The sequence below is a fragment of the Cervus canadensis genome, chromosome 1 (genome assembly GCF_019320065.1).
Source record: "Cervus canadensis isolate Bull #8, Minnesota chromosome 1, ASM1932006v1, whole genome shotgun sequence".
Taxonomy (NCBI): Eukaryota; Metazoa; Chordata; class Mammalia; order Artiodactyla; family Cervidae; genus Cervus; species Cervus canadensis.
Genome location: NC_057386.1, coordinates 126,091,101 through 126,105,905, shown reverse-complemented (window position 1 = coordinate 126,105,905; position 14,805 = coordinate 126,091,101). Strand labels below are relative to the sequence as shown.

The 14,805-nt window shown below is 46.9% G+C and overlaps 1 protein-coding gene across 6 annotated transcripts in view; it reads left to right on the top strand.

Annotated features, from left to right (window-relative positions):
• Positions 1–14,805, top strand: part of RILPL1 (Rab interacting lysosomal protein like 1) — a 40,537-nt gene that overhangs the window by 2,338 nt on the left and 23,394 nt on the right. For all 6 annotated transcript variants that reach the window (XR_006264420.1, XM_043442169.1, XM_043442161.1 and 3 more), the window contains exons 2-3: positions 5,969–6,119; positions 14,058–14,176. Coding sequence is in view for 5 of the 6 variants with exons in the window: in XM_043442169.1 (XP_043298104.1) it covers positions 5,969–6,119; positions 14,058–14,176 (270 nt within the window). In the remaining variant the exon portion in view is untranslated. The remainder of the gene's footprint in view (positions 1–5,968; positions 6,120–14,057; positions 14,177–14,805) is intronic.

Below are 14,805 nucleotides of genomic sequence, written 5' to 3'. Positions count from 1 at the left end.
TCAGCTTCTGGGCTATACAATAGGGAAATATAATATTAATAGTACCCATCTCATAGAGTTACAGTGCTCAGGACAAAACCTGGTCCATTTTGAGGGCTTTGCCAAGTGTTGACTTTTGTTTTTGGGTCAGGAGGGGCTTTCACTGAATTCTCTTAGGCTGATGTTGGAATTGTTCCCCCCACCTAGGTACCCGGACTCCTACCCCTTCCATCTCTCCCAAAAGGTCGAGGAAGGAAGGCACCTTGAGCTGCTCACGTACAAACTGCTTCTTACTGACAATGACTAAGGGCCTTAGCCCAAATCACACAAGCCCTGGCACCTGTGTCCCCATCCTTGGCATTTTAAGTTCTGCTGCAGCTGAGCTGGGAGACACCCTTGGGAGCCATCGGAGGCCACTAGGCCTGGAGTCAGGTGGAATTCCCAGCCAGCTGCACTTGTCACTTCTGGAGTGCTATTGGCCAAGAAGTAAACACCAGTGTGTTCACATCCAGGGCTCGTTTGTAAACACTGAGGATGATCTTTTATAATTCAGAGGACGAAGTCCTTTTTTTTTCTATCCCAGTTCCAGTCCCCTTTACTTCATATTCTTGAAATCAAAAGAGACTCCTCTTATTCCCTCCTCCACCCCACCCCCACCCCCTCATAAGCCTCAAAAGATCTTTCAAGGTGTTATTTCCACAAAAATCTTCTTAGCATGTCCTTGATCTTATCTGTCTGTCTGTTCATTCCTGCCTCCCACCTTTTCTCCCTCCCTCCCTTCTTTCCTTTCTTCCTTCTCTCTCTTTCAGCTGGCTCCAGGGACTTCCCGGGCGATCCAGTGGTTAAGACTCCAAGCTCCCAATGCAGGGTACACCGGTTTGATTCCTGCTTGGGGAACTAAGATCCTGCATCCTGCATGGCACAGTCATAAAACCAAAAACAAAGCAAATATGGCTCCAGTAAAGCCTGTACACTCTCTTCTATTCCTCCTCCCAAAAGACCCCCAGCCTCAGTCTGTTCATCACTCAGACCTAGGCCACAGTCTTATCAGGTACTACCTGGTTGCTCAGTCTGCAACCCTGTTGACCGACCACAGCTTGCACAGTGCCTTCCCAGGTGGCATGGGTGATGCAAAGGAAAGGAAGACCAGGTCCTCATCTCAGGCAGCGAGTGCATAACAGGGAAGACGGGAAAAACACAGAGACTTTAGAAAGCAGTGGCAGATGCATATCATGTAAATAGTGTACGTTATTAATTTATTCATTCAACAGATATATTTATTGAGTACCTACAAAGTGCCAGGCACTGTTCTGGGTCACAGCAGTGACCACAAGAGATGAGGTCTTTGTCTTCAAGGGCTTGACTTTCTAGTGCAGTGCTGTCCCATAGAAATAAATGTGGTGTGTCACATTGATACAAAGACGTAGGTAAGGTTAACATTTTTTTTTTTTTACCTCACCTGTGGCTTGCGGATTCTTAACTCCCTGACCAGGGATTGAATCTGGGCCCAGAACAATGAAAACACCTAGTCCTAACCACTGGACACCCAGGAAATTCCTCAAATGAAGTTAATTTTAATAACATACCAAACCCAGGCTTTCCAAAATGTTATTTCAACATGTAGTCAATGTAAAGGTACTTTTTATTGAGATGTGATTGACAGATAACACTGTTTTAGGTGTACAGCATTATGCTTTGATATATGTGTATGTTGTAAAATGATTACCACCTAAGATCAGTTAGCATCCATCACCACACAGTTACCAAAATATTATTAATAAGGTATTCTGCATTCTTTTTTTCCTACTATGTCTTTGAAATTCGGTGAGTGTTTAGCCCTCACTGCATGTTTCAGTTGAGACCAGCTGCATTCCAAGTGCTCAGTAGACACATGACTAATGGCTACTCTGATGGAATGATATGATTCTAGCATGAGGAGATAGGTTTTTTTTTTTTTTTTTTTACAGTTTAAAAAATTTCAGCTTATCATAAGTGCCATGAAGAAGATAAAATGGGGAAATATAAAAGAGACTGGTCAGCACTGGGGTCTCACAGATGGAGCAGTCAGGAATGCTTTCCCTGAGAAGGTGCCATCTGAGCTGAGATCCAAATGAAGGGTAGGTACCAGCCATAGGGGGATCTGGAGGGGGGCATTCTAGGCAGGAAGTACAGCAAGTGCAAAGGCCCTGAGGTAGGAGGTTGGTGTGTGCATGGAATACAAAGAAGGCTGGTATGGCAAGAACAGAGCAAGTGAGGAAGAGGTCAGGGAGATGTTGTTTGGTGGCTAAGTTGTGTCCAACTCTTTGCAACCCCGTGGACTGTAGCAGCCAGGCTCCTCTGTCCTTGAGATTTCCCAGGCAAGAATACTGGAGTGGGTTGCCATTTCCTTACCCAGGGGATCTTCCCGACCCAGGGATTGAACCCGCATCTCTTGAACCTCCTGCATTGACAGGCAAGTTCTTTACCCCTGAGCCAACTGGGAATCTCTCAGGGAGGTTCAGGGATCTGATAACTCTGGGCCTCATGGGCCTGCATAAGGAGTTTGAAAACAGTGCTGAGAAAAGGTGAAGGAGATGATCAGTCAGGGGCTACTTCCTGGAAAAGCCTTTTTAGCTGTTGTGGAGGCAAGATCAAATTGTCCTTGATCAGCTCAGGGGCAAGAACCAGCTCCCCCAGCATCAAGTTCAGTTCACTGAGAGAAGAATAAAAAAAAGAACTGAGGGATAATAGATGAAATGTATTCATCTCTTGCTGCTGTAGCTAATTAACACAGCCTTACTGACTCAAAACACAAATTTATTATCACGTTGGATAATATGATACTATGAATAATATCAATATGAAGAATACTGGATAAAATTCTGAAGGTCAAGAGTCAGAAAGGATTCTCACTTGGGTTAAAAACAGGTGTCAGGAAATTCATTCCTTCTGGCAACTTTAGGGGAGAATCCATCTCCTGGCCTTTTCCAGCTCCTGGAGGCCACCTGCATCCCTTGGCTCGTGGCCCCTTCCTCCATCTTCAGAGTCAGCAGTGTGGCATCATCAAATCTCTGACTGTGATCTCTGCTTCTGTCACCACATTGTATCCGGGATCTTAGTTTTCTGACCACGGATTGAACCCGAGTCCCCTGCAGTGGGATCGTGGAGTCTTAACCCCTGGATCACTAGGGAATTCCCCCCATCATCTCTGATTCTGCCCTTCCTGTCTTCCTCTTTCATGTTTAAGGGCCCTTGTGATTACATTGGGCCCACCTGTGATAACCCAGGAGCATCTCCCCATCTCAGGGTCCCTTTTGCCGCACAAGGTCACATATTCTCAGGTTCCAGGGGGATTAGGCTGTGGACATCTCTGGGGGCCATTGTTCTGCCCCCTCCAGCCAGTTACACTTGACTGATAGGCTAATAGCCCTGGGGTCCTCTGTGCACCCAGCCTTTGTCAGCTGGGAGCAGAGAGGCCTGGGGCAGGAAGAGCCTGACTCTACCCCCAGTCCATACCTGCATGTGGGAAGGTCCTATGGCCACTCCATCTTTCAATCACTGCTTCTGCCCTGTGGCCCCACCCTTCACCTCCCCCTGGTGACCTTGAACCAGCTGTGTGAATACTTAAGTCATTACCTCTCGTTTCCCCAGTTCAGCAGGCTTCCTGATGAAGGTGATGGGATTTAGGAACTCATTTAAAAGATGAACAGAGGCAATGCTGACATCTGGCCACCTGGGCCGGCTTGGGATGGGTTGTAGGAGGACCAGAAATTAGCAGACATGTGTTTAGCACTTTCTGAGTACTGGGCATAATTCCAAATATCTACATATATTAACCATTTAATCCTCATGACAACCTGCAGGGTAGATACTACACTATCTTCCTCATTTCCAAGGCACCCAAAGATTGAATAACTTGTCCAAGATCAGCTAGTAAGTGGCAGAAATTAAATTCATGCTCAGGTCAACAGGTTCCGGTATCCATGCTTTAAGCAAGCATTCTATACAGTTAATGGTTTTACAAAATACCTGTTTTTTTGGCAACAGCTTTATTGAATATAATCCACATACCATACAGTTCACCCATTCAGAGCATACAATTCAATGTTTTTTTAGTATTTTTCCAGACTTGGAAAAATACAGTCAGTTTTAGAACATTTTCATTACTCCAGAAAGAAAACCCAGGCCCATTAACAGCCGTTCCTTATACCCCACCAACCCTTCTGCCCCTGCCAAGCTGCCAGTATACTTTCTGTATCTGTGGATTTTGTATGTTCATCTGTATCGTGGACATTTCCCATCAACGGAGCTACACACTGAGTGACCATTCGCATCTGGCTGCTTTCGCTCAGCATCGTATTTTCAAGGCTCATCAAAGTTGTAGCCTGTGTCAATGCTTCATTCCTTTTGTCTGAATTACATTCTGTTATGTGGACACACCACGTTTCATGTACCTGCTCATCAATTGATGGACGTTTGAGTTGTTTCTGCCTTTCGGTAATTATGAATAATGCTGCTGTGAAGGTTCATGTAGATGTTTTTGTGTGGACATATGTTTTCATTTCTCAGACCCTACAAGTGGAATGGGTGGGTCATATGGTAACTATGTTTAACTTATTGAGGAACTGCCAGACTGTTTTCCACAGCGGTTGCACCATTTTACATTCTTACCAGTGATGCAGGAGGGTTCCAGTTTCTTCACATCCTTGCCAACACTTGTTATTATCTGTTTCTCTGATTACAGCATTTCTCTGATTACAGCCATCCACAAAATAATTTAATAGGTGTCTTGTTTATCCTCACATTCAATCAGTGAGCCTTTATTTTTTTTTTTTACTGAAACATAGTTGACACACAATGTTATATATTAGTCTCAGGTGTGCAGTGTAGTGATTTGACATTTATGTACATTATGAAATGATCTCCATGATAAGTCTAGTAACCATCTGTCCCCATGCAAAGTTATTACAATACTACTGACTGTATTCCTTATGCTATATATTACATCCCTGTGGCTTATTTATTTTGTAACTGGAGGTTTGTACCTCTTAACCCCTTTCACGTATTTCACTCCCTCTCCAGCCCCTCCCTTCTAGCCACCACCTGTTTGTTCTCTGTATCTATGTTGTTTTGTAGATTCTGCAGATAACTGCGATCATATGGTATTTGTCTTTCTCTGTCTAACTTGTTCCACTTAGCATCATACCTTCTAGGTCCATCCATGTCACAGATGGCAAGATTTCATTCTTTCTTACAGCTCAGTAATATTCCGTTGTGTAAATATACCTCATCTTCTTTATCCACTCATCTCTCAGTGGACACTCAGGTTGCTTCCAGATCTTGACAATTGTAAATAATGTTACTGTAAACAGAGGGGTGCATGTATCTTTAAACATTAGTGTTTTTGTTTTCTTCACTGTGAGCCTTGATATTAGGGCTCCCCAGCTAAGGGAAGCTGAAGCTCAGAGTTCTAAAGTTAGTTGCTCAAGGCTACTTGAAGAGGTGCCTGTTTCAGGTATACTAGGAGCTTCGGAGCCAGGGAGCATCCCTGGGATCTTTGCAGCCCTCTCTGCCTCTTGGAAAGAGGTGTGTCCTGCTGGGATGGAAAGTCTGCCCGAGGATCAGGGATGTGACCTCCCCAAAGGGCAGGTATGTTCAGGCCCCTGTAACCTGGGGCTACCCCTGCATCCTCCGTCTCCTGTCTGGGTTGTTAAAAGGTGCAGATCCAGTGCCATGGTTGTCTTCAGGGCAGTTCTAACCTGCATGGGTCCTAACAGTGTAAGTGTGGGCTTTGCCCAGAGGAAGGGCACCTTCTAGTTTTTGTGAAGTTGCCTTGTGGGCTAGTGATGCCTGAACTGCTCACCTGCTGATGTCTGGTTCTTGTGGAGAAGGGAACAACCCCAAAGCTCCAGCATCTCTGAGCTGCTCCTGAGGGTCCGGGATGGGGTGGGTGAGGCTGTTGCCCTGGGCAGGCAATGAGTGACCCCATGCTGGCCCCTCGCCCTTGCAGGAGCTGGAGCTGGTGGAGGACGTGTGGCGAGGGGAAGCACAAGACCTCCTTTCTCAGATCGCTCAGCTGCAAGAGGAGAACAAGCAGCTCATGACCAACCTCTCCCACAAGGACGTCAGCTTCTCCGAGGAGGAGTTCCAGAAACATGAAGGTAAGAGGAGGGGCTGGCATGGGAGGTGAGGGGAAAGGCTCTTCCCATCGTCATCACCAGTGACATTCCTGAGGATGGTCCCCAAGCACCGTGTCTCACATCACGTGCATTTACACCATCACATGCCAGGCGTGTGTGCTCAGTTGTGTCCGACTCTTTGTGACTCTGGACTGTAGCCCACCAGGCTTCTCTGTCCATGGGATTTCCCAGGCAAGAATACTGGAGTGGGTGGCCATTTTCTCCTTCAGGGGATCTTGCCAGACCAGGGAACAATCCTGTGTCTCCTGCATTGTCAGGCGGGTTTTTTACCACTGTGCCACTGGGGAAGCCATTCCCACCATCACTTTGCCCGAGAGAAATTGTGTAGCCTGGTTTACAGGTGATGAAACTGAGAGGTTCATTTAATAAATTGTTAGAGGTTCCTCACTTTTCCAGACTCTTTTCTAGGCACTGGGGATATACCTTGGACAAGACAAAGCCCTAGCCATCGTGAAGCTTATGTTTTAGTGCAGAAGAGATAGATGAAAAATATGTAAACAGAAAACACAGTCCTGATTCTGACCCAGGTTGTGGAAGAACTGAAAAGGAAGGTGGGTGGAATATGATAGAGTTGACTTGCTTGGGAGCTTTTTTAGATACAGTGATCAAGGAGGGCCCCTCTGATGAGGTGACATCTGAGCCCTAGTTAAGTCATGGAGTGAACCATGCAAATATCTTGGGGGGAAAGCAAGTACAAAGGCCCTGGGGCATGACTGTTTATGGAAAGCCAAGGAGACCAGCATCACAGAAGATGATCAAGGCCAAAGGTGGTTAAAGATGAAGTCAGAGGGGCCAGCAGGGATCAGATCGCATAGCCCCTTAGAGACCTAGGTTTGGATTTTATTCTGAGTGTGCTAGGAAGAGATTTGAGGTACATGTCATGGGCATATGTTTAACAATGAGCAAGCCAGGATGGCCGCCCAGATCTTAATGGTGCTGGAGCATCTCAGCTGTCATTCATCCTACCAACAGTTATCTAGAACCTTCACTCCAGGCCCTCTGCTGGTGCTGGGGAAGCAAAGACAGAAAGATTTGGTCTGGTCCCTGATGAGCTGCTTCAGCTTAGGGCACTTGAGATCTTTAGTTATAGCAGGCAAACTCTTAGTTGTAGCATGTCTAATCTAGTCCCCTGAAAAGGGATCAAACCTGGGCTCCCTGCATTAGGAGCTTGAAGTCTTAGCCACTGGACCACCAGGGAAGTCCTAGACCCATCTCTGTAGTCTGAGTAAAGTCCTTGGGTCCCAACACAAACCCTTCCTCATGTTTGTTATGAAAGGGAATGGACTTCCAGGGAGGAGACCTGAAGTTCAGAGTTTACAACTCTTGTGAGTATAAAGTACCGCACTGTATAAGGACTGTAGGGACCAAGGAGAAAGGAAATGTCTGATCCAGGTGCTGCCGTCCTCTTTTCCTTGGGTTTCCTTTGTTGATCATGAATGGTGCAGTGAAAACAAAAGTCTTAGCAGTGATAAACATTGGTGCTCAAAGCATGCTAACCAGGGGTCATTCCTAACCTGATATTTACCTGCTGAGTGACCTTGCTCAAGTCATTTGACCTTGGTGTGCCTAAGTGCCCCATGTGAAAATGGGGCAGATAACCCTGTCTCTGTCATCAGATTGTTATGAGGATTAAATGAATTAATACATGTAAACTGCTTACAATTGTACCTGGTGTCCACACTCTGAAAGTTTTTAACTATTGTTACTATGAGCTACTGTTATCCAATCTTCTTTTTGAAAAAGAAGAGGAAAACAGGCTGAGGGGGTGCATCCTTCTCTTCATGGCTTAATAATATTCCCTTGTCTGTTTGGACCATGTTTTGTTTTTATCCCATGCTTCACTGACAGACGCCGGGTTGTTTCCAACTTTCGGCTGTTGTAAAGAGTGCTGCTGTGAAGGTTCTGGTATGTGTTTTATGTGGACATAATGTTTTTGGTGTTTTTAGTTTTCTTTTAAATAAATTGTGGCTGTCCTGCGTCTTTGTTGCCATACTGGGGCATTTGGGATCTTAGTTCCCCCACCAGCGATGGAACCACGGTCCCCTGCATTGGGAGCGTGGAGTCTTATCCACCGGACCACCAGGGAAGTCCCTGTTTTCAGTGCTTCGAGAGGTATATACCTCGAAGTGGAATTGCTGCGGCCTGTGGTAACTGTTGAACTTCATGAGGCACCCTTAGCCATCTTTTGGTTTGTGACATTTCTGGAGGTGACCCAGCGGGCTCCAGGGGTGATGTGGGAACTCCCCTGCCTGCCCCAGTGATGCCCCGGAGGCCTCGGCTCTGCCAGGTGTGGGTCCCAATACCCGGAGCTGCTTTCTCGGGGCCCGTTGCATCTGTGTGTACGCGGCACCCTCCGTGTGGGAGGGCCGTGCCTCGGCTCTCTGCATCCCTGCTGGGCTCTTCATCAGGCAGCCCACACAGGTGCCATCTGAGACGCACTTAATTGGCATCTCGCGTGGGTCCGGCTCGCAGGGCTGAGCTCAGCGAGGCTCGGGTGTTCTGCGCGGCTGCAGCCCCCACCCAAGTGGAGAAACTGGGTGGATGCCAGGCATGCCTCTCATGGTTATTTTTATTTTGCACGGGAAGCTGTGGGAACGCAACAGGGACAAGAGCATTGCTTCCACCTGGAAGAGGAGCAGACATAGGACAGAGGGGTACTGGGGAGAGGTGCCCCCATGAAGTTGGACTATGTGTCCAGCACCACTTGGGGCAAACTAGAGATATAGGGGATGAGGGGGGTGGGGTGCCTGCTTAGAAGAGCCGGCCCTGGGACTTGCCTGGTGGTGCAGTGGTTGAGACTCCGGCTTCCATGGCTGGGGCACAGGTTCGAGTCCTAGTTGCGGAACAAAGATCCCACATGCCACGCAGGGCAGCCAAAAAATAAGTTAAAAAAAAAAATCTATGCAAAGGAAAAAAAGAGGGCTTCCCTATCAACTCTGTGACAAAGAATCCACCTACCAATTTAGGAGACACAGGTTCCGTCCCTGATCCAGGAAGATCCCACATGCTGTGGAGCAACTAAGCCTCAACTGCGGAGCCTGTGCTTTAGAGTCTGGGAGCTGCAGCTGCTGGGCTCGTGCCCTGCGAGGCCTGAAGCCTGTGCCCTGCAACAAGAGAAGCCACCGCAGTGAGAAGCCCAAGCACCACAGTTGGAGAGGAGCCCCTGCTCACTGCAACCCGAGAAAAGCCCACACAGCCGGAAGACCCAGCACAGCCAAAAATAAATAAATGAAATCATTAAAAAAGAAAAACAAAACAAAAATAAGAGCCAACCCTGCCTGGAACAGTGCTGCTTTCCCAGCCATTGATACTGGGCGCTGGGCTCAGAGCACCCACCAGTCTCTTGTCTCCACCTCCCCAAAATCTCCAGATGAAAAAGCACTTTGCTGCCTCTTGTATTTGGAAACTGTCCTGTCAGCACTTTGAAACTACTGGTTAGCACATGCCGAGATGAATTACAGATACGGAAGCGATGGGACTGGGGGGTGGGGGTACAAAAATATGCCCAGGCCTCTGGAGAAAAACTCCTGGGCTCTGGACAAACAACTCTTGTTACTAGGAGTGGCTGAAGATTGACCACTTAGCCATTTTCTGAAGGGAAGTTGAGAACAGCACTGTTCAAAAAATATATATATAAGGCAATATTTTGGTTACTCTTTCAATCATGAACATCTTTTACCTTTTACCAAAAAGTGTAGGCAAGTCACAGATATGATTATAATTTTTCTAGGGCTGGCATTTAAAAAAGTAAAAAGGTGAAAGTAATTTCATTAATATTTTTATTTAAACCAATAAGTCCAAGGTATCATCCTTCAACATGTAATCTATTTAAAAAATCATCAGTAGAGGAATTCTGAGGTGGTCCAGTGCTTAGGACTCCACGCTTTCACTGCCAAGGGTCTGGGTTCAGTACTAGTCAGGGAACCAAGATCCTGCAAACTGCATGATGCAGCCAAATCAATAAATAATTATCCGTAGGATATTTTGCATACTTTTTTTCACATTAAGTCTTTGAAATTTTGTAGCTTATTTATTTATATATAATGTTATACATATATTATGTTGTCGATGTTTAGTTGCTAAATCGTGTCCTACTCTTTGTGACCCCATGGACTGTAGCCCACCTGGCTTCTCTGTCCAAGGGATTTTCCAGGCAAGAATACTGGAATGGGTTGCCATTTCCTTCTCCAGTATTATATATATGTTTTGTTTTTATTTATTTATTTTTGACTGCGCTGGGTCTTCAGTGCTGTGCTAGGGCTTTCTCTAGTTGCTCTGAATGGCGGCTACTTTTGTTGCAGAGCACAGGCTCTAGGAATGCCAGCTCAGTAGTTGTGGCTTGCAGGCCCTAGAGCTTGGGCTCAGTAAGTAGTTGTGGCATGCGGGCTTAGTTACTCCGTGGCAGGTGGGATCTTCCCAGACCAGGGATCGTACCTGTGTCCCCTGCATTGGCAGATGGATTCTTATCCACTGCACCACCAGGAAAGTCTTATATATGTTTTGTTGTAGTAATATGCACATAATATTTATCATCTTAACCATCTAACCCAGTATACAATTCAGCTGGGTCTAGTACATTCACATCGTGCAGCCGAACTCCAGAACTCGTCTCATCTTGCAGATCTAAAACTCTGTCCCGTTAATTGATAACTCTCCATTCCTCCCTCCCCCAGCCCCTGGCAACTGGCATTCTACTTTCTGTCTCTATAATTTTGAGTACTCCAGGTATCTCACAGAAGTGGAATCATGCGATATCTGTCTTTTTGTGACTGGTTTCCTTCACCGAGCATAAATGTCCTTGACTTTCATCCATGTTGTATGTGTCAGAATTTCCTTCCTTTTTAAGGCAGAATAATATCCCATTGTATGGATAGACCACACTTTGTTGATCCACCCATCCGTTGATGGCTGATGTGTATTTTATATACAGCACTTTGAGGGTTGATAAAGTGGTGGCAAGAGTGTGTGGACTCTGGAGCTAGGCTACCTGAGTTTCAATCCTGGTTGTCGTTCAGTTGCTCAGTCGTGTCTGGCTCTTTGCGGCCCCATGGACTGCAGCACACCAGGCTCCTGTGTCCTCCACTGTCCCCCAGAGTTTGCTCAAATTTATGCTCGTTAAGTCAGTGATGCTATCTCACCATCTCATCCTCTGCGGCCCCCTTCTCCTTTTGCTTTCAATCTTTCCCAGCATCAGAGTCTTTTCCAACGAGTCAGACCTTCGCATCAGGTGACCAAAGTATTGGAGCTTCATCTTCAACATCAGTCCTTCCAATGAATGTTCAGGGTTGTTTTCCTTTAGGATGGATTGGTTTGATCTCCTTGCAGTCCAAGGGACTCTCAAGAGTCTTCTCCAGCACCACATTTGAAAGCATCATTTCTTCGGCGCTCAGCCTTCTTTATGGTCCAACTCTCACATCCATACATGACTACTGGAAAAACCATAGCGTTGACTAGACGGACCTTTGTTGGCAAAGTGATATCTTTGCTTTTTAATACACTGTCTTGAATCCTGAACAGTGCCTGAATCCTGAATCCTGGTAGCTCCGCTCATCAGCTGTGTGACCTTGTGTAAGTTCACTAGCTACTGTGCACCACAGTTTCAACTGTACAGTGGGGACAGCAGGATTCCTACTTTGTAAAGTATTCTGAGGATAGAATGAGCTAAGCTCTGTTTATATCAGCATCTTCTATAAGGAGACCCTGAGACGAGGATGTTCCTCTGCAGGTGATTTATTAAGGAAGTGCCCCCTAGAAAAGACTCTTGGGGGGAGTGGAGGGATCAGGACAGGGAAAGGAGGAAGCCAAATAAAGTCCGTGCAGGGCAGCGAGCTCTGGAGTGTAAGTTACACCTCAGAGTGTACACCCTGCCCTGCCCTTGGGCACAAGGGTGCACTTTCTTTTTTAAAACATTTTTATTTACTTATTTATTTGGGTACACTGGGTCTTAGTTTCACATTGGGAAACTTTGGGATCACATTTGGGATCTTTGATCTTCATTACAGCATGCAGGATCTTTAGTTGCGGCATGTAGGATCTAGTTCCTTGACCAGGGATCGAAGCCAGGCCCCCTGCATCGGGAATATGGAGTCTTAGCCACTGGAGAACCAGGGAAGTCCCCTGAATGTCTCGTTAATTTATCTCCCAGAGTCTTGAATTGCTGGGTGACTTAAATAATTGCTCAGATGGTAAAGAATCCTTTACCAAGGCAGGAGGCACAGGAGACACAGGTTGGATCCCTGGGTCGGGAAGATCCCCTGGAGAAGGAAATGACAACCCACTCCAGTATTCTTGCCTGGAAATCCCATGGCCAGAGCAGTCTGGCAGGCTACAGTCCACGGGGTCACAAAAAGTTGGACACGACTGAGGGAGTAACAACACAACTCCCGGCTTTTACCTATCTATGTCTGTGAATCTCTTCAAAACACTCGACCTTTCAGTTTTTCAGACCACTTCTCCAGCTCTCTTAGACTCTGTCTTAGCAGAGCGTTTGGAGCAGGGAGAACTGGTATTTCTATTTTATACATAAAATGACACTTGGAGACACTCACTCTGTGCCAGGCCTGTTGTGAGTACTTCACATAGATTAACAGATGCAGCCTCATAAGAGCCCCCCACATGGGGCAACCACATGACCCCCATTTGCAAGTCAGAAAACAGGCGCCAGGTCAGCTGCAAATGAGTCCAATTAACCTAGCCCCAGACTCCCAGCCCTTGACCATTTGTTCTCTGACTGTTCCATCCTACAGCCACCAACACTCATGAAGGTGACGGATGGCGAGTTCCCTGGTGGCTAGTGGTTAGGGTTCTGGACCTTCACTGCCATGGCCCGGGTTCAAGCCCCAGCCTGGGAACTGAGATCCTGCAAGCCATGTGGTGTGGCCAAAAAAAAAAAAAAAATCCTTTCTTTGGGAATTCCCTGGTTGTCCAGTGGTTAGGACGGGACCCTTTCACTCTGGTGGCCTAGGTTCAGTCCCTGGTTGGGGAACTCAGATGCAGGTGGATCCCAAATACAGATTTCCTTTCTCTGGATCTCGTACTCCCCTGCCCCCATCCCACTTTAGTTCTACTCATCTGATTTCTCCAGAGTGGAATGTGCCCCGCCAAGGATTAAATTGACCTAAGCCCGTGATACTCCTGCCCCAGGGCTTTGCAGGATGGGGGGCTGAGAGAGCAGACAGCAAACGTTTTTGTGGCTTTTTCACAGACTCTGCTTGCACCTGATTTCAGACCCCCTCCCCTACACAGACAGAGATACACACACACACTCACTCTTGCATTGGGTCTAAGGTGTGCTTTTTCTGGAAATGTTAGTCATGTCTTCTTGTTCCACTACCCCAGGCCCAGGTCCCACCTCACAGCAGCTGCCCAGGAGTTTTGAGAGAGGGATACTCAGTACCCAGAATCCTCAGATGGCCCTGTGATTCCCCATCAGCAGTCTGGGGGCCTGACAGTCAGGACTCCAGCTGAAGAGTAACCTTTGAGGAGCAGGGAGTATCTGGAGAAATAACTGACTTTATCAATTTCAAATGGAGCTGGTAGTTGCTGTTTTTCACTGCTGTGTAGCATTCCATTGCCTGTTACTCTCAAGGTTTATCTATTCATTCTACTATTGATGGACATTTTGGCAGTTTCCAGTTTGGGGCTATTACAAATAATGCTGCTATGAACATTTTTTAAATATTTATTTATTTAGCTTTGCCAGGTCTTTGTTGCAGCATGCAAAATTCTTTGTTGTGAAATGGAAATGTGAGATCTAGTTCCCTGACCAGGGATCCAACCCATGCCACCAGCATTGGGAGTGCAGAGTCTTAGCCACTGGACCACCAGGGAAATCCCTGCCGATGGTTTAAGCAGGGGAGGGAGGTAGACTCGCTTTCTGGTCCCTCTCGCCCCCTCTAGGCATGTCAGAGCGGGAGCGGCAGGTGATGAAGAAGCTGAAGGAGGTGGTGGACAAACAGCGAGATGAGATCCGCGCCAAGGATCGGGAGCTGGGGCTGAAGAATGAGGATGTTGAGGCGGTAAGTTCTGAGCCCTGCCTGCCATGTCCACTCCTGGCTGGTAGGTACCAGCAAGGGACTCCATTCTCCCCTCCAAAAGCTCCCCTTCTCCCCCTCAGTCTCCTTCCATTTGCTCCGTGACCTGGGGATCCTGCCATGGCTTGGTGGACCCGGCCCTGAAACCGTTGCCACGGGTAGGACCCTCAGCCAAGTCTTCACTGGAACAGTAGGAGGGAACATGGCAATGCCCAGTGCCCTGACTATTGACACATACTGAGGAAGTTCCAGGGCCTGGTCAGCCTTTTTCTGACCCTGAAGCTTCCTCCAGCTCACCCCTTTCATGCCCCAGCATTGTCCCGACCCCTTCAAGAACCTATACTTTGTCTCTGCCTAAATTAGAAAAAGACACCCCTTTCTCAAAGCGTGTTACTTCCATCTGTTGGGAAATTGTCATCATATACTAACAAGATACTTATCTTCCACCTGTCATAAAATTATCATAGTAAATATATAAATTACCCATCTCTGGCATCAACAGAGTTGTAAGAATGTGAACAAATTTCAAGCACATCAAAGCGTCTACAGTATGAATGGCACGCCTGTAAACAGTTTGCCCTTGTTTAGTGCACAACATGAGCTACTGTATGTGG